The 19,647-nt window shown below is 53.9% G+C and overlaps 10 protein-coding genes across 10 annotated transcripts; 6 read left to right on the top strand and 4 right to left on the bottom strand.

Annotated features, from left to right (window-relative positions):
• Nucleotides 1-62: 62 nt before the first annotated feature.
• On the bottom strand, nt 63-1,626 carry IUM83_17364 (uncharacterized protein; the record flags this gene model as incomplete). Its single annotated transcript, XM_067942316.1, has 2 exons — nt 63-135; nt 215-1,626. The coding sequence occupies 2 exons, from the start codon at nt 1,624-1,626 to the stop codon at nt 63-65; spliced, it is 1,485 nt and encodes a 494-aa protein (XP_067782439.1).
• Nucleotides 1,627-1,866: 240 nt separating this feature from the next.
• Nucleotides 1,867-2,382, top strand: IUM83_17363 (putative secreted RxLR effector peptide protein; the record flags this gene model as incomplete). Its single annotated transcript, XM_067942315.1, has 1 exon — nt 1,867-2,382. The coding sequence occupies one exon, from the start codon at nt 1,867-1,869 to the stop codon at nt 2,380-2,382; it is 516 nt and encodes a 171-aa protein (XP_067782440.1).
• Nucleotides 2,383-3,256: 874 nt separating this feature from the next.
• On the top strand, nt 3,257-7,050 carry IUM83_17362 (putative transmembrane protein; the record flags this gene model as incomplete). Its single annotated transcript, XM_067942314.1, has 6 exons — nt 3,257-3,294; nt 3,360-3,565; nt 3,638-4,126; nt 4,192-4,360; nt 4,430-4,875; nt 4,949-7,050. 6 exons carry the CDS (start codon nt 3,257-3,259, stop codon nt 7,048-7,050), a joined length of 3,450 nt encoding a protein of 1,149 aa, XP_067782477.1.
• Nucleotides 7,051-7,217: 167 nt separating this feature from the next.
• Nucleotides 7,218-7,817, bottom strand: IUM83_17361 (uncharacterized protein; the record flags this gene model as incomplete). The annotated part of the gene is made up of 2 exons (XM_067942313.1): nt 7,218-7,670; nt 7,746-7,817. The coding sequence occupies 2 exons, from the start codon at nt 7,815-7,817 to the stop codon at nt 7,218-7,220; spliced, it is 525 nt and encodes a 174-aa protein (XP_067782441.1).
• A 951-nt stretch (nt 7,818-8,768) lies between these two features.
• Nucleotides 8,769-9,804, top strand: IUM83_17360 (TKL protein kinase; the record flags this gene model as incomplete). Its single annotated transcript, XM_067942312.1, has 4 exons — nt 8,769-9,199; nt 9,272-9,520; nt 9,599-9,664; nt 9,741-9,804. The coding sequence occupies 4 exons, from the start codon at nt 8,769-8,771 to the stop codon at nt 9,802-9,804; spliced, it is 810 nt and encodes a 269-aa protein (XP_067782478.1).
• Nucleotides 9,805-10,494: 690 nt separating this feature from the next.
• Nucleotides 10,495-11,532, top strand: IUM83_17359 (TKL protein kinase, variant; the record flags this gene model as incomplete). The annotated part of the gene is made up of 1 exon (XM_067942311.1): nt 10,495-11,532. One exon carries the CDS (start codon nt 10,495-10,497, stop codon nt 11,530-11,532), a length of 1,038 nt encoding a protein of 345 aa, XP_067782518.1.
• A 516-nt stretch (nt 11,533-12,048) lies between these two features.
• Nucleotides 12,049-14,939, top strand: IUM83_17358 (TKL protein kinase; the record flags this gene model as incomplete). The annotated part of the gene is made up of 7 exons (XM_067942310.1): nt 12,049-12,056; nt 12,119-12,472; nt 12,560-12,808; nt 12,877-12,942; nt 13,021-13,080; nt 13,151-13,219; nt 13,304-14,939. The coding sequence occupies 7 exons, from the start codon at nt 12,049-12,051 to the stop codon at nt 14,937-14,939; spliced, it is 2,442 nt and encodes an 813-aa protein (XP_067782498.1).
• A 981-nt stretch (nt 14,940-15,920) lies between these two features.
• IUM83_17357 (NAD binding dehydrogenase) lies at nt 15,921-17,515 on the bottom strand (the record flags this gene model as incomplete). The annotated part of the gene is made up of 2 exons (XM_067942309.1): nt 15,921-16,094; nt 16,466-17,515. 2 exons carry the CDS (start codon nt 17,513-17,515, stop codon nt 15,921-15,923), a joined length of 1,224 nt encoding a protein of 407 aa, XP_067782491.1.
• A 446-nt stretch (nt 17,516-17,961) lies between these two features.
• Nucleotides 17,962-18,216, top strand: IUM83_17356 (uncharacterized protein; the record flags this gene model as incomplete). The annotated part of the gene is made up of 1 exon (XM_067942308.1): nt 17,962-18,216. One exon carries the CDS (start codon nt 17,962-17,964, stop codon nt 18,214-18,216), a length of 255 nt encoding a protein of 84 aa, XP_067782490.1.
• Nucleotides 18,217-18,878: 662 nt separating this feature from the next.
• Nucleotides 18,879-19,421, bottom strand: IUM83_17355 (SAP domain-containing ribonucleoprotein; the record flags this gene model as incomplete). Its single annotated transcript, XM_067942307.1, has 1 exon — nt 18,879-19,421. The coding sequence occupies one exon, from the start codon at nt 19,419-19,421 to the stop codon at nt 18,879-18,881; it is 543 nt and encodes a 180-aa protein (XP_067782492.1).
• Between the last annotated feature and the right edge of the window lie 226 nt (nt 19,422-19,647).

Below are 19,647 nucleotides of genomic sequence, written 5' to 3'. Positions count from 1 at the left end.
AACTCGTTTACGTGCTGCATCACTTCAGTCCTATGTATAATGCACACGACGCGCCCCAAAGCTTACTGCGTTGCCTGAGAAGTCAATGTTTTCTTGGCAATGGGCAAGAAAAAGTTTGACAATTTGTCTATGACCCTGAAAGCACAAGCAAACACATACAGAATCAGCAACAGAAATCGATGAGCCCTACTCCAGACGAGCAACAAATACGCACGGAAGCAAGAACGCGGGCAGCTCCCCTAGTGCGTGTTCAAGTTGCTCAACGATCGTGAGCAAGTCATTAAGCGCCATCTTGATCCTCGGTCTCATCGGCAAATCCATGCCCACATCGACGAGAGCCTCGATAGCACGACCCATTTCCTTGAACTCCTTGTCAGTGATTCTCTTGTGTACAAATAAATATTCATCCACCTCAAGGTGTTTACACTCGAGCAGATACAAGCGCAGTTGCGCTACAGTCTGTGGAAACATAGCCAGCTGGGTCGCATCGTTCCCGTTTTGCAGCTTAGTTACCAACTCCTGACACAGCGAGAAATCATCAGCATCGGAGTCGGATTCGAGCACTTCTAACTCCATCGCCGACTGTTCTGAATCCGACATCTCCAAGTCCACCGCCGATTCCTCGGACGACTCTAGCACTTCCAACTCCATCGGAGACTCCACAACTTGGCTCATTTCTGCTTCGTCCATCGTTGCAGTCTCGCACATCTCGTTTTGGCCGACTTCCACGAGCGTTTGCTGGTCAAGTACCACCACCGGCTCCTGCTTCACGCGAACAATTGTGTCACTCGTTGTCCTCACTAACCCGTTCGGCAACACTCCAATCTCTTCACCTGCCTCTCCATCTCCGTCATCACCTTCAACATGGCTCTCCAACAGCGCACTCTCCTCTTTCACACACTCTACCACAACACTTTCCTCTATCCTCTCTTGTTCCGCGACCACTTCTAAAATCTCCACTTCAGACTCATCTTCTACCTCCTCGTCGTCGCCAATCATTTCCTCCGCTACTGGCTCCTCACTATCCTCCATCTCACACTCTGCAGGTTTCGTCTCCACGTCCGTCCCCGTATCACCAAGCGTCACAACCTCCAAGACCTCAACTCCAGAGTCTTCGTCCTCCTCCTTCTGCCCCTGTACTTCTGCCTCTACAACTTGATCTACCTCCTCGCTCTTATCTTTCTGCACAACCTCATCATCGTCATCATCGTCTCCATCCAGCACGATGACCTCTCCACCCCGAAGCTTCTCCTCCTCTTCACTCTTCTCCTTCGTTTCAATGACTTCTTCTTCTTCTCTTCCTACTGGCCGCTTCCTCTTCTTCTTCGTTCTTGTCCTCCGCCCGCCCCTCTCCAACTGCTCCAGCGCCGCTTCAAGCCTGCTCTGCAGCTGCTCGAGGCCCTTGAGCTGCGTCTGCAGCGTCTTGGGCCGCCAGTCTCCGCTCGGTCGCAGGAACTCCGCCGCCGCCTGCAGCTGACGCGCGGCGGCCAGAGACGACGACGCACGGCGCATCTGGCGGCCGATGGAGCTGCACTCCTTGCGCAGCACCGTGTGCAGCTGCTCGTCCAGCTCCGGCCGCGCCACGCGCGCCAGGATGGAGGCGTACACGGCGTCGTCCGCGTCCATTCTTGCACTACGCTGCTGGAGGTGCGAGATTGTGTGTAGTACACAATATAACAGTTATGACGGGGATCGGTTACAAACCAGTGTTTGTTTGTTTGTTAAAAAGCATCAACGATGACGCACTCAATAGGTGATACCACAAAAGTTGCCCTTGCCACCGTCACCCTCGACAGCGGCCTTAGCGGTTAGTAGAGCGATCTCAGTTCGCTGACGAAGACCTACGGAGATGCAGCTGTCGCAACGATGATTGAACGAGCGACGCAGTTCTCCAAGACCGAGGACATGGCGAGGGCATTAAAAAGGGAGCAACTCGGGTCCCGGCTCGCTGCTAAGAAGTCCCCGGTTGACGTGTTCAAGCTGTTAAAGCTCGACGACGGAGTGGGTAAACTTGTTGCCAGCCCGGCTGTGAGCATTCTCACGTCTTACGTGAATGCGTTCAACAGCAAGAGCCCGACCAAGAAGACAACTGTGATGAATACCATCATGTCGTCGACCAAATACGATGATGGCATGGTGGCAAATGCCCTTCAAGCCGGGAAGCGAGTCAAGGGTTCGAAAACTCGGGCAGTGCAACTGCAGGGATTTCAATTCGATCGGTGGATTGAGTTAGGAATCAAGCCAAAGAAGGTCATCGGGTTAATATTCAGCACCAAGAACACCGCGACGGAGGCGTCAATTGCGAAGCAGTACGCAGCGTACTACAAGGAGGCGAAGCCGATTTTCGATGCACTGGACGACCTACCGTTGATGGTAACCTAGGGCGCGCGTAGCATCCATGCACTGCTCACTTCATGCTAGGCAGAGTTTGTTTCCGTGGACAACCCTTTCACTTGGATACGGCTGTGGCAGTGTACATCCTTCCTCAAAACTTTCACTTTCGACTCGTAGCTTCACCAACTTGGTTGTCGAAGGGTATACGACGCACTACAATACCTCCTCGGGTAACTAAATCACTGCAAATGAATTCCTTCTTAGCACTGCGCTCGCGGCGATTTGGCCATTTTATAGTCGAGAAACACTTGCCGACACCTTTACCACTGCAGAAATGTGTGCATCAGGTAGCGGCATACTACGGATAGAAGACGTTGGTGAGTGGGGACAACCCATTCAATATAATTTTCGGGGCGAACACCCCACAGCTTAGGTACCTCCTGCACTCCTTCAACTGCAATGCCCGTCGCTGCATAACCAGCGTCAACTGCACCAGTGTGTTCAAGTGCATTCGCCTCCGAAACGCTAGTCGCCGTGGGGAGAAACCCCTGGGCAGCCAAGCAGGTAGTGGCGCTGTGTGCGTTCACTGGCCGTTGTGCCTATTCGCGCCGCGAAATATTGCGTCGGCTTTGCAGCCGAACCGATGAGGCGCTGGCCACCTCAAGAGACCAACGGATAGCGCGAGCTTCAAGCGGATGAATGGAGCTTGCAAGCTGCGGTGTATGAGTGTATGGCGCACACGCTTTCGTTTCCTGACGCTTGCGAAACCTTCAGACGCATATTGAAACGACCACTGGCTACCTGCGTGCCTAGGGGTCTTCCGGCGCAGCAGCGAACGAGCCTTCAGTTCACAAGTTTCTCCCAAAGCAGGAGAAGCACTCGTTAGCACAGAGAGTGGTGCAGCAAAGTGCAAGTGGAGGCAATGGTGGGTCGACTTCCACCACGAAATACGCCTAACAGGTATGTATGTCCGTTGGGATACACTTTAACATGCCAACGTTGCACTGACAAGTTATTACTTGCAGCGACCTTACCGTGCCATTGCACACTGGAAATGCATCCGATGATGAGAGTGCTAGCCGTCGCGGCTCAAACTCGCTTGTGCGGCGACCTCAGCGTAGAGGAACCGCTGGCAGTGTTGGTAGTGACGACTTCGCTGATAAGGCGGCCAAGCTGCGCATCGACTTTGAAGGAGGTCGTAAAACCTCCTTGGAGCAGCAGCGCTTTTCATGTAAGGTTTGTTTGGTTGTGCATTGGTTGGTGAGTGGAAGCAATTAACTCGGTAGCTATTTGACTATGACAGCGGAATTCCGATTCAACACGCAAATGTCACTTCGCGTCGCTTGTGGAGTTTTGATTGCTTCCTGCATCCAGACGCGAGTACATGACTACAATCCCTCAGACGACGGCAAGAAGTGGGTTTTGTTCCCGTCGTGGTACTATCTGGGCGGCTTGAGCTACTGCGCGGTTGCTGTTCTATTCACTACGGGGAAGAACATCGGCAGCACGCTCATGATCGCATGGCAGGCCTTCCTGGGTGTGGGCATGGCGCTAGTGTACAGTATCCTGTTGTTTGCATGCATGAACGTTCACACGCAAGACAAAGACGCTGAAAATCCGTACGACGGCTACATTGAGATTAAGCAGGCGTTTTCCTCCAGCACGTACTGGGTGAATCTTCACAACTTCTACACGACGCTACCCTGGATGATCATTTTCACGGTGGCGGTGCTGGTTTGTCCATTCGCTGCTACTACCAAGAAATTTGCTGTGGCCAACAACCTCTACTTCAGTAAGTCTTCCCATAGATGTATTGATTGCTGTCTAAGGTGCTTACAAAGTATGGCTGTTTGTCAGTTCTTACGATCATCAACCCGGCAAACCCAGTCGGCTCCGGGCTCAAAACGTCGGATGATTCGAGCTTTCATACAGCCAACATCCTACGCAATCTGGAGGTGTACTTCTTCGTGGGCATCGTCGGCTCACTCGTTTCACTCGGCATCATGTTCGTTCCCTACCCAATCTTGTAAGTTTTTTCTGCACTGCAGCGTGTATATTTCGTACTTCAGTTGACACTGAACTGGATGTGATACAGCGCGATTAATCGTCTGCGCGAGGAAACCAAGGGTGCGGCTGAAGACATTCTCGACCTGTTGAACATCATCGTGGACTCTTACTGCTTCAAGAACAAGAACATGGAGCACATGAACTTCCTGAAGCTGAAGCTCCAGCGCAAGTTTGATGCTGCCGCAGGGCGTCACCGCCGCATGGATGCTCTGCTAAAAGATGCGTGGTGGGAGCAGTCGTTTGGCTTCCACTACGCGCTGCGATTCCACCGGCCCATCATGTTCAACTACGTGAAGCTCGTCGGGTCTCTGATCTCGGATTTGCGCACGCTCAGCTACGCCATGCAGCTTGAGAAATACGAGCACCTCCATTTCACGTACATGAAGGTACTGCAGCGTGAAATCTACGTTATCCAGACGCGATCCGGTGACTTGCTTAACGAAATTGCTCGTGAAGTGCAATCGGCCTCCCGTGGTAAGTACTTGACAACTCATCGATATGATTGTAGTTTTGATCTAATGTCCACGTCATACCTGTAACGTTGCAGAGGTGAAGCTTTTGTCGATTCCTCGTCTGGAAGCGCAGATGGAAACAACGCTCCACCGCTACCGGTCAACGCAGAACCGCACGCTGCGCACGCACCCAGTTACACTTGAAGAAATGGCGGGCAATGTGCCACTGAACCTGTTTCTCTTCTCGCTCAACTCCTTCTGCAGCACAATGATCGACTTCCAAGATATCCACAACAAGAAGAATTACACTGATGCCCACCGAATCCGGTCGTTCATCTTCGCCTCGGTCAGGAATTTCTTCAAGCCACACCACTACACCAATAGTCACGCCATGCTGACGGCGATGAGAGGCTCCATCGCAATTGTGATGGGTATTTTCTTGTCCGTGTACGTTTACGGGTTCAACGCCACCGTACCAAGCACGGTGGCATATGTGCTTGGCAATTACCTCGGTGGAAGCTTCAGCGCGACGGTAAATCGAGTTGGTGGCGTCGTGGCTGGCAGTGTCGTTCCTTCGGTTTTCCAGTTCTTCATCGCACAAATTTGCGATCCGTTGTACCTTAACGTTGTGCTCTCCGATATCGTACTCTTCGTTTGGATCGCCATCTCGATGTACGTGTGCTACGTGGGCGGCTACGGTTCGTACGCTGGTCTGGTCTCGGCCTTCGTGTCGACGGGGATTTTGATGCGTCAATCCGATTTGTGCTACGCGAGTGCTTCGGATAATGCCTCCTCCATCGCGATCAGCTCGTACTCGAGTCTTGCTCAGACTTCCGTGGGTATCGTGCTCTTCATTCTCGTCGAGTTGTTGATGTTCCCCAAGAGCGCGACCAACTTGCTGCGAAGAAGCATCCAGAAGACACTAAAGCTGCAGCTAGAGGCCTTCGAAGTCCTGTTCGGCCACCACTTGAATAGCTCCAGCACAATGGACGCCGACACAATGGAACGTTTGCGCGAGATCCTGCAGGTGAAGATCCCGGCGAAGCATGTAGCTCAAACCACGCTGCTTGGAGAGGCGCAAGCGGAGCCGCTGCTGTGGCGCCCGGTCTTCTCGGTCCGGAAGTACGAGAAGGTGCTCGAAAGCTCGCGTCGACTGCTGAACAACAACACTCTGCTTTTCAAACTCTTGCGTTGGTTCAACTACCGCGTCGAGCACAATCGCGTTCACCTCAACAGCATCGACATTCGCGACAGTCTCACAGCTGCGAGACCGTCGACGGACAAGAGCACACACGCGAAGTGGCAGTCTGCAGCCGCACAGTTCCAGACGGCGGCGAAAGAGTCATTCAACACGCTCGAAATGTTGTTTGGTGAAGCCTTCCTGTACTCCGACCCGGACCAAACCGCCATCTTCATGCAGGTGAAAGAGGCGTTCCGTCTCGCTGACAAGGACTGCAGCGGCGAAATCGACGCCGACGAGGTCGCTGAAATGCTAGAGACGATCTTCGCTCAGTCGGGGGCTGTGAAGCAGGGCGAGATCCACAAGTACGTCGAGGAGTTCATGCGCGCCGTCGACAAAGACAGAAGCGGCAAGGTCTCGTTCGAGGAGTTCATGGAGGCTCTGGAGAACGGCCTCAAGCTGGAAGTCGAGGTGTACACTAGACGAAAACCGAAGGCACCGGCACTGCTGGCCCGGCACGAAAATGCGCTCCCTTGCATCAACGAGGACGGCGTGGATGACGAAGGAAGCGAGAGCGATGGCCCCAAGGGCGCCGAGGGTGAGTCTGGGGCAGTGCATCCCAGCGACAGCACTCACCTGAAAGCTCCTCTCACAGCTGACGCGATCAACGCACTGGACGCGAAGGTCAACACCTCCCGCGCGCCGATGCCCTCGAACGAGGGCTACCGCCGTTCCTCGCAGGCTTCGTCCGTTGAGCTCGGCCACAAGCCGTCTCAGTCGTCCGCCGCGTCGTCCAGCCCCATGTGCCGCGAGCACGACGTGCTGAACGTGGAGGACTTCTCCACCAGCGACATCGCCGCGCAGATGAAGACGGCGTACGTCGAGTGGCTGCTGGAGGACCGGCGGTACGAGAAGGTGTCGATGGAGGAGCTGCTGCTGCTCAACTGCCTCGTGAGCGGCGCCGAGGGCATCGCCAAGAGCCTCACGGAGATGGCCGAGATCGTCGTCGCGTCCTAATCCCCCCACCACACACACAGACACACACTCCTTCATCAGCGTACACATACATCCCTTAGTTGATATTTTGACGGCGCCGACAATGCATTTGTTTTTTGTTTTTTTGATGAAGATGAAGATGATGACGAACCACGTCGTCGTAGGACGGCGGCCCTTGTTTCTCCCGCTTAGAGCGTCTTGCAGGCCTGGAAGTTCTTGACGTTGATGCGCACCTGCTTCGTGACGCGCTGGTAGAGCTCCGGGCGGTAGCCCAGCGGGAAGAGGATCTCCAGCAGCACGAACATGGGCGCCGTGATCAGCGCCTGGTCCAGGCTGTCGAACAGCGCCGGCTTGCGGCGCTCGAAGACCCCGTGGCCGATGAACTGCAGGATCCAGGCCGTGGCGTGGATGGCCAGCGCCGCGTGCAGGCTGTGCACGCCCAGGGCCTGCGCGCCCTCCGCGACGAAGTAGTTGGCGCCCAGGAAGCAGCCGGCGACGATGGCGGCGCCCAGAGAGCCCGCGAGCGCGTCCAGCGCCACGTACCAGAGCATGTAGACGGCGGCCATGACGGCCGAGTAGTTGAGCAGCGCGTAGCTGCCGCAGGGCAGCGCCGAGAGCCACGCGGGCGTCTCGGCCAGCGGCTGCGTGTGCGCCAGGATCATGAGCCCCGACACGAAGATGGGCCAGATGCAGGCCAGGTGGATGTACTGGTTCACCTTGTTGTCGTGGTACGACAGGTAGAACGTCACCTGCTTCTCCAGGTCGAAGCGGTCCGCGATGAAGCCCATGGCTGCGGATCGGCAATAAGGGAATAGGCTTTGACGTGCGCTGCTTGGAGGAAATTGACAAGTGAGGATGAAGTTAAACGAGCGCGCGAGCTTCAACGTGAGGGGTGAAATCTGGCCAGTGAGAGGAGAGGACAGCGGGGATTGGCGGAAAATCCCCACGATACGTAAGCACTCGTACCGTGAACATTCGAACTGCAATCACGGCTTGTGGTTTTTGGTGAAGCATTTCCGACCTGACTTGGCATGGGCTGCACGTACATGTACATGCATTGTAGTAGTTGTAAATACAGCATATTTTAATATTAAAATGTACTGAACAAGTACGGCAAAATGGAAGATATTTCGGCTGCGTTTCGAAGTTTCGATGGTGCAGCGGTGCCGAGGTTCTGTGCGTCGGTCCTCAAGTCGCTGCGCTTGACGCTGCTGGAGCGAGTTGAACACGGACCTTCCGACACGCATCTCGCTGGATGTGCTACCGGTGCAATAACAGCGGTACCGGTAACGTGCTCGCAGTCATCGCGCTGCTTGTAGTCTCGCTGCGCGAAAGAACGACAGTGGCGACTGCAGCCGCTGTTGCGGCTGGAGGTGTAGCGACCTCCATGTGAATTCAGTCGGTGTCACGCTCGGTGGAGTGATCGCAGTGCAGCAAAAGGCTCTGGAGCCAACGCTGATCAAGTCGCGAGCCAAGAGAGCGCAGACGTAGGTACACAACGCGCTTCAAAATTCACGCCATCCTTCGCGGCGACCACATGGTCGACGGTGATCCGATAATACTAGTACTTGAGTGTGTCCACCTCCGGGGTAGCACTTCGCGGGCCCCAGCCGAGTGCCTCCAGGATTTGACTCCGTGTCTATGAGAGAGCCCAAACTTCCACGCCTCCGCGCCCTCCTCTCCATTAGCTTTGGGCATTGCGCATTTGGTCTTTTCGGTGTCAGTCGAGGTTATCGGCAATGGGGGCAACGTCATCTGGTCGCCGTTTGGTTCTGGCGTGGACTCTCATCCTCAATGCCCTGCATGGACTTAGTGGCGTCACCGCTGACTGTGCAGCGGGGTCGTCAACGCTTACGACTGAGGGCTGTTCCGGCTGCGGAGAGTACGATTTATGCCTGGGGTTTAGTTCCGAGGACGAGTGCTCCAGCTCCGGATGTGTGGCCGACGGAGACTGCACCTACCAGTGCATGAGCGTTAACGCCAACCTCTCCACGTTGGTCGTGCTGATCGAATTCGGAGGGTTCAAGAGTTCAAAGGAAGTGGCCGCGGGGGGCTACACCGACGCAGACTTGGCCGGGTACCCGGATTTTACGGACAAGTGGCCGTCAGCCAACAACGACGATGTTACTACAGTCAGCACCATCGACGTGTCCTCCGCAGTCACCACATTGTACGTCGAAGAGGTTCGAGCTGTTTGGCGCATGTTGGGGTGGTAGGTAATCTAATGCGTGCTTTCTTGCAGCATCATGTCTGGCGGAAGCGCGGACGTGAACTACCCGCAAGGTAAAGTGGCGAGTGTCACCTTGACCGCGGACTTCATTTCGGCAGCAACTGCTGTGACTAAGGTAATGTTCGAGAACCTCGACCTCGACGGCGAGATTGAATCGTTATCGTCGTTACTCCCGTCGACTGTGGAGTATGTTGAGCTCGACAACACGCTGCTCTCGAAATTCCCGGCAAAGCTTGGCGACCTGACCTCCCTCCGGCAGCTGTGAGTGGTTTACGGTATTTTGTTTTGTGTTTTGTGGAGGGGATGCAAGAATCTTACGCTCGACATTTTGATGAATAGGATTTTGGACTACAACTACATCACATCTGTAGACTCCCTGGACGTGATCGACTCCATTACAACTCTGTGCGTGCGCTACTTCGGTTGGAATGTTGAGGCCGGGTTTTGAGCTATTCACCTGACCATTTTTTCTCTCTCACAGGAGCCTTGAGAGCAACAGTATCGAGTCTTTTACAGGAGTATTCGCTAATCTGGAGTACCTGTAGGTGTTAACAAATTCGACAACAAGCCGGAAGTAAATGAACTAACCACGAAAGTGAATGAACTAACCTAGTTTGTGGTGCTCTGCAGGTATTTGGGCGACAACAACTTAACAAGTATTCCCACTGCCATATTCAGCCACTCGCACCTGAGTACCTTGTGCGTTAGCACCTATTTTGTTTATGGGGTTGATACTGTATCTAACGCTCTGTTTCGCACGCAGAAATTTGACAAGAAATTCATTCGAATCTCGATCCTTTACACGAGACCAAGCAAATTTCCTAAACAGCTTGGAGACTTTAGTGCTTTCCGACTCCGATTTCGTGGTTGATCTGGACTGCGAAGAGATGGAACAGGTCAAGGTACAAGATGTGACAGTGTGCCTTAGCGATGGAGTTGCCACGTCGAGTAACCGAGCAAGTGCTTCAAGTGCAGCAGGTGTCGATGGATCTGATACTCAATCTACCTCAGCAGCGGACTCCTCCCTGTCAGCAAGCTTGATTGTTGGTATCGTTTTTGGGGTTTTAGCTGTGATCATCGCTGCCGTTATCTTCGTGATCTATCGACGGAGAAAGAGGAATTTCATCGACTCCAAGTTGAGCAGCACCGCAGACGACCATTTCCCCTCGTCAAATAGTGATCGCGAACGGAGACAGCAGACGTACGGTGGATTGAGAACCTCCACCGGCGTCCCCATGGGAATTCCCATGAGCGCTAGTGGCGTCGCGATGGGTATTCCTACGGCAACCGAAGATGGTGCCAGTACGGGTGTCCCGACCACAGTCGAAGGTGCCACGGCATACCCGATGTCTTCGTTGGAAACCGTGCCGAAACAGAAGCCTAGCACGTTCTTGTCTGTATGGAGCGACCCAGAGTTGCTGTCAGTGCAAGTGCGAGTGGACGACATTGAGGACCTAGAGCAGCTAGGCAGCGGAGCGTTTGCTACGGTCTGGTTAGTGCGATACAGGAAGTCGCAACTATTGGCTTCCAAACGACTCCGGCCGGAGCGTCGTACGAAGAAACATACCTCGAGTTTCGTCGAGGAGATCAAGTTGATCGCCAATTTTGATCATCCGAATCTCGTGAAGTTTATTGGAGCGGCGTGGACAATCGAGAGCGATCTCCAGGCACTTCTTGAGTACATGGACGGAGGAGATCTCCGACAATATCTTGCAGATGCTAGCACACCTTTCGGCTGGTCATTCAGGAAGTTTGACATCGCCATTGGCGTCATCGAAGCTCTTGTGTACTTACACTCGTTCGTGCCTCCACTTGTTCACCGCGACCTGAAGTCGAAAAACGTGCTACTTTCGTCGGATTTCAAGGCCAAGATGAGCGACTTCGGCACTTCCAGATTCCGATCAGTAGAGAACACAATGACTGCAGGCGTGGGCACTGGTCGATGGCTAGCCCCGGAAGTGATTCGTGGTGATACCGATTATGGGTGCTCTGCGGATATCTACAGCTTCGGATCGCTACTCACTGAGCTGGACACGAACCAGATCCCGTACAGCAACACCCGCGGCTCGAATGGCAAGATCCTCTCGGATATGACGATTTTGCACCGCGTAGCAACCGGAACGTTACGACCCGAGGTTCGATCCACTTGTGAGGCATCCGTGAAGGCTTTGGTGGAGCGTTGCGTAGTGGAAGACCCATCCAAGCGGCCTGCCGCTACGGTCATCGCGTACGAACTGCGAGTGCTGCAGAAGGAAATGACTGCTTCGCTCTAGACGAGCAGCCGAGGAAGGTGAAATTAATAAGGGTTAAGTATTTGACAACAGAGATGAAGTTCCGTCGCTGTTGCATGGCTTTTTCGTCATGGAAGGTGCTCCCACAACCTCGCCACGGCATTTGGGGCTTTACAGAAGTATTGCTCGCATTACTACGATAGCGACAAAGGACACCGAAATGGGCTGTCCGAGCAATGGCATGACGTGCTCTGAGCTTTCCACTCCGCTAATTAAATCGCCCATGCAGCACTGTGTCACCCATCGTCGAAAGTATCTCGCGGACTTTACATCCATCTTTTCGCATCTGGTCTCAGTGGCACTAGTCGTTCCCACAGACAGCTTGGTGGGGTCCCAGCTTGTTTTGCGTCAAGGATTTGACGTCGAGCTCGTGTCTCTATCGTCGGTGTGCAAGCGTTCTCCACCATCTGCCTTCGTCGCTACTCTGCATTGACACTTTGACCGTTCCGACTCGACAGTCTCACATTGCATTGTGGCGGAGAATGGCAGCGCCACTACATGCACAGGTAGCATGCGGTGCTTGGCATCGATGTCTAGTGGGGCTGCTATGGCTGGTGTTGATTACCAGGCCCAACTTCGTTAGTGCCGAGTGTGCCTCTGGATCATCGACGCTCACCACCAAGGGCTGCTCGGGGTGTGGGGACTACGATTTGTGTCTCGGTTACACGTCGAAAAGCGAATGCTCCGGCTCAGGCTGCGAGACGGATGGAGACTGCACGTACGACTGCATGAGCGTCGACGGGAACTTGACGACGCTGGACGTGCTCATTGACTTCGGCGGGTTCAGAAGCGCCCAGGAGACGGCGGCAGGCGGGTTTTCCGTGTCGGGCTACCCGGATTTCACAGATACATGGCCGTCGGCAAGTAACGATGAGGTCACTGCGGTAGGGACCATCACCTTGTCCTCTGCAGTCGAGACGTTGTACGTTCATGGTCTCCTCATTTGAGTATTTATCGTTATTCGGGCACTGGAACTCACCCCATGGTGGTTTTCGCTGTTGTCTTGTAGCATTATGTCAGGAGGAACTGCTGCGGTGAACTACCCACAGGGAAAAGTGGTCAGCGTCACGTTGACCTCGGACTTCATTTCGTCCGCGACGGCAGTGACGAGGGTGGTGCTGGAGAACCTCGCCTTGACAGCCCAGGCTGACGACTTGGCGAGCTTTCTTCCGTCGACTGTCACAAACCTCGAGCTTACCAACACGCTGCTCTCGAAGTTCCCAGCAGAACTGAGCAGTATGAAATCGCTTCAGCAGTTGTAAGTCGCATCGTTCAGTCTTTTTTTTCTTTTGGAGACGGCTCACCCTTTGGTGATCGGGTGTTTAGGCTCTTGGACTACAACTACATCACTTCAGTCGATACTTTGGACGTGATCGGCTCCCTCACTACCCTGTACGTGATTGATGCATACAAGAATTGGCGATAATGCTTCTTGGTTGATCATAATTTGTATGTACTCTGACCATGCAGGAGTCTGGAGGGAAACAGTATCAAAAATTTTACCGGCGTGTTCACGAATCTAGAATACCTGTACGTCACCAAGTGGCTGTTGCGCACTACGACGATAATAGCTGACATTCTTTGACTCCCTCGTGCGTAGATTTCTAGGGGAAAACAACTTGACAAGTGTTCCTACAGCTATCTACAAGCACTCGTATCTGAAGACACTGTACGTTTGCCTTACTTTACCCCCGCGGCGCATTTGTTTGGAACTGGTGTTGAAAATGTCTAATGTGCCATTACGATGCTACAGAAATCTGACAGGTAACTCCTTCTCGGTTCGAGAATTCACGCGCGAGCAGGCAAACTTCTTGAATGACTTGGAGACGCTGTATCTTTCCGCATCCGATTTTACGGTGGGTCTCGAGTGCGATGATAGTGAACAAGTCGCTATTCATGACGTGACAGTGTGTCTTGGCTCTGGAGTTACTGCCTCATCAAGTGACACAAGTGCCGATGCCACGAGCACTACGAAAAGCGATACGACTAGCGGTACCAACACCGCGTCAAGTGCAACCGGTGTGGACGGAACGGACACGAAGACTACCAGCTCATCTTCGTCCTCATCGACAGGCATGATCGTCGGAGTGATCTGTGGAGCCTTGGTGGTCCTATTTGCCCTCTTCCTTTTCGTTCTATACCGACGAAAGCAGAAAAACATCACACGACAAAAGCTTGCCGATTTCGAATTCAGCGGAACGCGTTTCCCTTCAATTGACAGCGACCTTGTGCTCCAACAACAACCATACGGCGAGAGAACCTCCGCTGTCTTTGGTATGGACATTCCAATGACCTCCACAGAGTTTTCGATGGCGAACCAAACGGCGGGTCATGATGACGACGAAAGTATGGGAATTCCTACCTCTGTCGATGGCAGCATGGGGATCCCTACATCGATCCAGGGCACTACAGCATATCCTTCTTCTGCACCTACTGAGGAGGCCGAACAAAGAAATCCTGACAGGTTCATGTCGATCTGGAACGACCCCGATCTGCTCTCGTTGCAAGTGCGCGCGGCCGATGTCAAAGACCTGAAGCAGCTAGGCAACGGTGCGTTTGCTATGGTGTGGCTAGTACGATACCGTGATTCCCAACTGCTCGCCTCTAAGCGATTGCGTCCGGAAAGACGAACAAAGAAGCACACAGCCATGTTCATCGAGGAGATCAAGCTAATCGCCAAGTTCGATCATCCAAATCTCGTTAATTTCGTCGGAGCAGCGTGGACGATCGAAAGTGATCTGCAGATGCTACTCGAGTATATGGACGGAGGCGATCTACGGCGATATCTCTCCGATCCGAGTACTCCCATCGGCTGGACTAGCAACAAGTTTGACATCGCCATTGGAGTCATCGAGGCTCTCGTGTATTTGCATTCGTTTGTTCCTCCGCTTGTTCACCGCGACCTGAAATCAAAGAACGTGCTGCTTTCATCCGATTTCAAGGCCAAATTGAGTGATTTCGGTGCTTCACGATTCCGATCAGTGGAGAATACGATGACAGGTGGAGTTGGCACGGGCCGATGGCTAGCCCCCGAGGTCATTCGAGGTGACACGGACTATGGCTCCGCTGCCGATATCTACAGCTTCGGCGCACTGCTGACGGAGCTCGACACGAACAAGATCCCGTACAGTAACGCCCGTGGGTCAAATGGCAAGATCCTGTCAGATATGACGATCTTGCATCGGGTAGCAACCGGCAAGCTGCACCCCGAGGTAGGGTCGGATTGCAGTCCAGCGCTGAAGGATTTAGTGGAGCAATGTCTCGTGGAGGACCAGTCAATGAGACCAACCGCGGCAGTTATCGCGTATCAATTACGTTTGATCAAGAAGGACATGGCAGCTGTGCTCGCTCAATCTGCAGCCGATTTGACCCTAAGCGAGCTCAATTGAGACCCGCATCGATGTTGTATGTAGAAGTCTATCAAATAATTATGCAAAGTACATGCATCTCAGCCCAACGTCTCGTCTCAATCTGTTCAATCGGAACGAAGAGTGTAGTACAAGATAGGATACCAGTCAGGAACTGAAGTCGAGATCGGGCGGGTAATGGACCATTACGAAGGGTTCCCTTCGTCACGTACGTACACTTCATTGCACGAAAGCGTCTTCATTCATCAACTCACCTAGAGCACGAGCAATCGATCGTTTCCATTGATGACTCGAACTCTGGGAATTCTCGGTCTCCTTTCGATATTGGGGTCCGACCTGGTGGCGGCGGAATGCGCTGCTGGGTCGACCACCCTCACGACCGACGGGTGCTCTGGCTGTGACGGGTACGACTTGTGCGTGGGCTATTCGTCCGAGTCGAGTTGTTCTGGTTCGGACTGCGTCACGGATGGAGACTGCACGTACGAGTGCTTGACCGTGGACGAATCGTCGACGACGCTCGTTGTGCTCGTGGTGTTCGGGGCCTATGAAAGTGAGCAAGAAGTTGCCGCCAGATCAGCAGGGGACTACGACAACGCGGAGCTGGACAGTAGTGGCTGCGCGGACTACACGAGCTCGTGGCCTTGGGTGAGCAACGATCAGGTCTTAGCCATCGACACTGTCAATTTGTCATCTGCTGTCACGACATTGTACGAAGAGTCTAGAAGAATGTGCGGCTGTAGTTGGGTACTCGACACAACGTTGTTGTTGTCAGCATGATTTCGGGTGGAAACAGCTCGATGGAGTATCCGAAGAGCAAAGTCGCGGATGTTATGCTTGGTTCAGCGCTTATTTCCTCGGCAACGTCAGTCACGCACGGTGGCCAGCTGCCGCACGACTTGCACCTCTTCCTGCCGGGCACGCAGCACGCGCGGCGCCATATACTCATCGAGCTTTACACTCGTTTGCTCATACTACGAGGTTCATCACTTGCTAAGCACCGGCTTAGTTGGCCAGAGTCACGTCGCGGATCTTGCACGTCAACGCGTACGTGTTCACGGCGTCCTGGTACTGGCAGCGGATGTCGTCGCCCTCGCCGTGAACCGCCTTCAGGAACTCGCGGTCCTCCGGGGGTACCATCGAATTGCACGTGGTTGAACATGGACGCTGGAAGACCTCCTGCCAAAGTAATTTGATGTCATCAGAATCGACTCGTACATACGAAGTGTTAGGGACCCACTGGTGGCATACGCAGAAACTAAGCAACACCTAGACTCGACTTAATAATTCGTAAGTTAAAAACTGACCCAACTCATATACCAGAAAAAAAATATTCCACGACGCTAGTCCTCGTTGTCGGAAGCTTCCTGGTGCCCGTAGGCCATCTTCAACTTGTCGGGCCGTGGCATAGCATTAACCTGCTGCACGAGGTCGTCATCTGAGTCCGAAGATGGCGCAGGTATTTTGCTTTTGGGCTTTCTAGGCGTGAAGGCTTGCGCTCTCGTTGTAGGTTCCTTCGTCGTCGGCGATATTGTGGATTTACCACGAACATGCGTCTCCTTGGTCTTGCTGTTAGCCGCCTCTATCTTCTTGTCCATGCGGGCGTCCAGCATCTTCTTGGCCGCCTCTACCTTCTTGTCCGTGCGGGCGTCCAGCGTCTTCTTGGTCTTGCTGTTGGCCGCCTCAATCTTCTTGTCCGTGCGGGCGTTCAGCATCGTGTTGTTCTGCTCCAGCATCTTGATCAAGACCGGACGCAACTTTGCGATGACAGTCCTCAGCGCTTTCTCGATTTTTTTCTCGTTCTCGACATTGTCCGCTGCCCGCGCCAACTCCATCGCCGATGCCCCCCGCTCTAGATCCCTCACACGCTGCTTCAGCATAGCAACTTCGTCCGTGGACTTGGACTTCTTCGTCGGGGGCTGTTCGGAGAAACGCTGAGGTTCACCTCCTCGTTCTCGCGACCCTCGTTTGCCACGGGGACGGGGACGAACTTCTTGGCAATCACTCTCGTCCTCCTCCTCCGAGGGAACGAACTCGGAGGACTCGTTCCCGTCGAAGGAGGCGACCCCGTCCGAGTCGGCATACGACCAATCTCGGACCACCGCCTTGGTCGACCGGCGACTTGGCCCGCCTGTGTCGGATGCTTCAGCAAATGTAGTCTCGTCGTCCGGAATGTCCTTCTCTTCGTCCTCGCCGTCCTGCTCGGCAATGTCCTTGGCTCGGATTCTGTTCCTTTCACGGAAGTTGGTCGCCCACCCCTTTCCGACGCCCGATTCCTCCGTCGCCCCAAGAATCTCGTTCGCGATTTTCACCAAGCTTCTGCCGGACAGGATGGGGTGGCCTTCTCGGGCGAGCGCCGGCAGACTCTTGTTCGTCTCCTTCTCGATCCGGTCGATCAGTTCGCTCTCCATGTCAGGGTGCTTGGCCCTGGTCGCTGATCTGGTTGACGGCGCCAGCTTGTCCGCAGACTTGGCTGTGGCCTTGACCGCTGGCCTGACTGTCGACTTGGCCGGTGCTGGCGTCTCGAGGATAGCTGCGATGTCTGCGGCATCCAGCACCTTGCCCATCAGCACCTCCACCCACACCGCTAGCTTTGCCATGCTTGGCGGTGGGGTAGCCTGAGCCATCGCGCGAAGAAGTTGCACGTCGGCTTGACGATCTTCGTCAATCAAAACGCCGTCGAGGCTTGTGCAAAAACCGTTGTTTCTTTTTCTTAATGAAAAGTCTTTCCGGACCGTAATTATTCATTAAAATATTGCCTAAAAATAAATTAAAGTATTCGGCACCCAAAACGACTGGGTGTGTGTTTTTTATTAACCCACCCAATACTCGCTTTGGGTGAATGGGTGGGTAACCCTGCGATACCCCATCCTCAAAAAAGCAAACTAGGAACCCTGCCGCTGAGGCCCACACCAAGCTGGTTGAGGCACTTCCCAGCAAGCTAAGAGAGCTGAAGGAAGACCGTACGAGCGACTACACTGTTGGGATCCTACGCGCCAGGCGGGAAATTGCTGCTGAGGCAATTGACGTGGGGAGCGCTTCGGAAATGGAGATCGACGACGCCGAGCGCGGAGAGCCCGAGGAGCAGATTCGCGCGCTAGTGGACAAGACCTGCGCCGAAATGGCGATCGTGCTAGGAATCCGACATGACGAGCCCCCTCCAAGTGATGGCACAGAGGCGATACCTGCTCTCGTGGACAAGACCTGCGCCGAAATGATAGCGGCATTGCGCGACATTGGTGCTTCCCTCGACGAAAAACGCCCAGTGTACTTTGTGGAGCTGAACTACCATATCCTCTAATGGAGACGACAGATTCTATCGTACACCGGACAAACGTGAACGGTTGGTTGTTTAATTACGGAGTTTACATCGCCTCCTTTGGCCATCTCACGGAATGAAAGGGCGGTAAGCTGGTATTTTCGGATATTGGCCGCTGGGTGGGGACGCTAGGTAACGACCCACGTCGTTACCAAGACGCAGAGCTCGTCAAATTTGGGTTTACCGACGCGTCATTCATCGAGCGAATAATGAACGTGGTCTGCGGTATGAAAGCGACTAGTATCCCACAGCATAAAATGCGTGTCGTGATAAAAGGTGTTTTTGTGGGGCTGGAGTCGTCCCGAGCCAAGCTCCGTCACGGCGAGGCACTGTTAAAGAATGCTTTTGCACGCCACCAATGTCTATTCCTGGTTAATTGTGACCTTTGCTGCGAGATAAGGCGATTACGTGCAGCACGACGAAAGGAGCGCACACGAGAACAGCGTATAAGGGGCCCTCCCGCGGCCAAGCGGTCCGACGGGTGAATACTCCGACCGTGGTGCTCTTGTGCTGATTCGACATCAAGACTGTCGAGCTCACCTACGACTACTTCCATCGTCATCTGCGTAAAGGGGTCAACATCCGCGATCGCTCGGCATCGGTGGCGGCTAGCAGCTAGTCGCAGCCCTTTTGGATATTTGCATTCAATGAGTACACTCTGGTGGGGCTTCTCCTACTGAGGGTGGTGGGACTTCTTCCTCCGGGGCCGGCACCTCTGCGGGTATCTCTGGCATTACGTTGCTCCATTCGTTTCTGATGTCGTCCGCGGACTTTGGTTGATCCACCGTCTTGCAGACGGACGTCACGCCGAACTCGTAACTTCCAGCAGCTTTCTGGGCCAGTTGCAACTCGTACTTGTACGGCTTGCAGTAGTAGATATCGCAGACGCCCCCCTCCACGACTTGCGAGGATTCACAGCCGTCAACCGAGATAAGATAATTGACAAGCCCACTGTTCACTCGCGAGCTGGTGCTGTTGATGTAGTACAGACAGAACTTGTTGGTGACAACGCGGTTATAATTCTTCTTGTAGCTCACTGCATCCAGGGCCGCTTGGAGAACGTCCGGAGTCAACGTGATGGTCTTCCAATATGCATCCGCGGACATTACCTGGAGAAGTTCACTATCGCCCTCGGGGTGGTTGAAGCTCTTGTGTATCTTCATTCGTTTATTCCTCCGCTGGTTCATCGAGATCTCAAGTCCCGAAATGTTCTGCTCACATCCGAGTTGCAAGCGAAGCTGAGCGACTTCGGCACTTCTCGCTTCCGGTCGGAAGAAAATACCATGACAGCAGGGGTGGGCACTGGCCGATGGCTCGCTCCAGAAGTGATCACTGGAGATACTAACTACGGTCCGGCTGCAGATATTTACAGTTTTGGAGTCCTGCTCACCGAGCTCGACACGAATGAGATCC

This window comes from Phytophthora cinnamomi, assembly GCF_018691715.1.
Source record: "Phytophthora cinnamomi strain GKB4 chromosome Unknown Contig106, whole genome shotgun sequence".
Lineage (NCBI taxonomy): Eukaryota > Oomycota > Peronosporomycetes > Peronosporales > Peronosporaceae > Phytophthora > Phytophthora cinnamomi.
The sequence above is the reverse complement of the archived record's forward strand: the minus strand, read 5'-3'. Positions and strand labels throughout refer to the sequence as shown.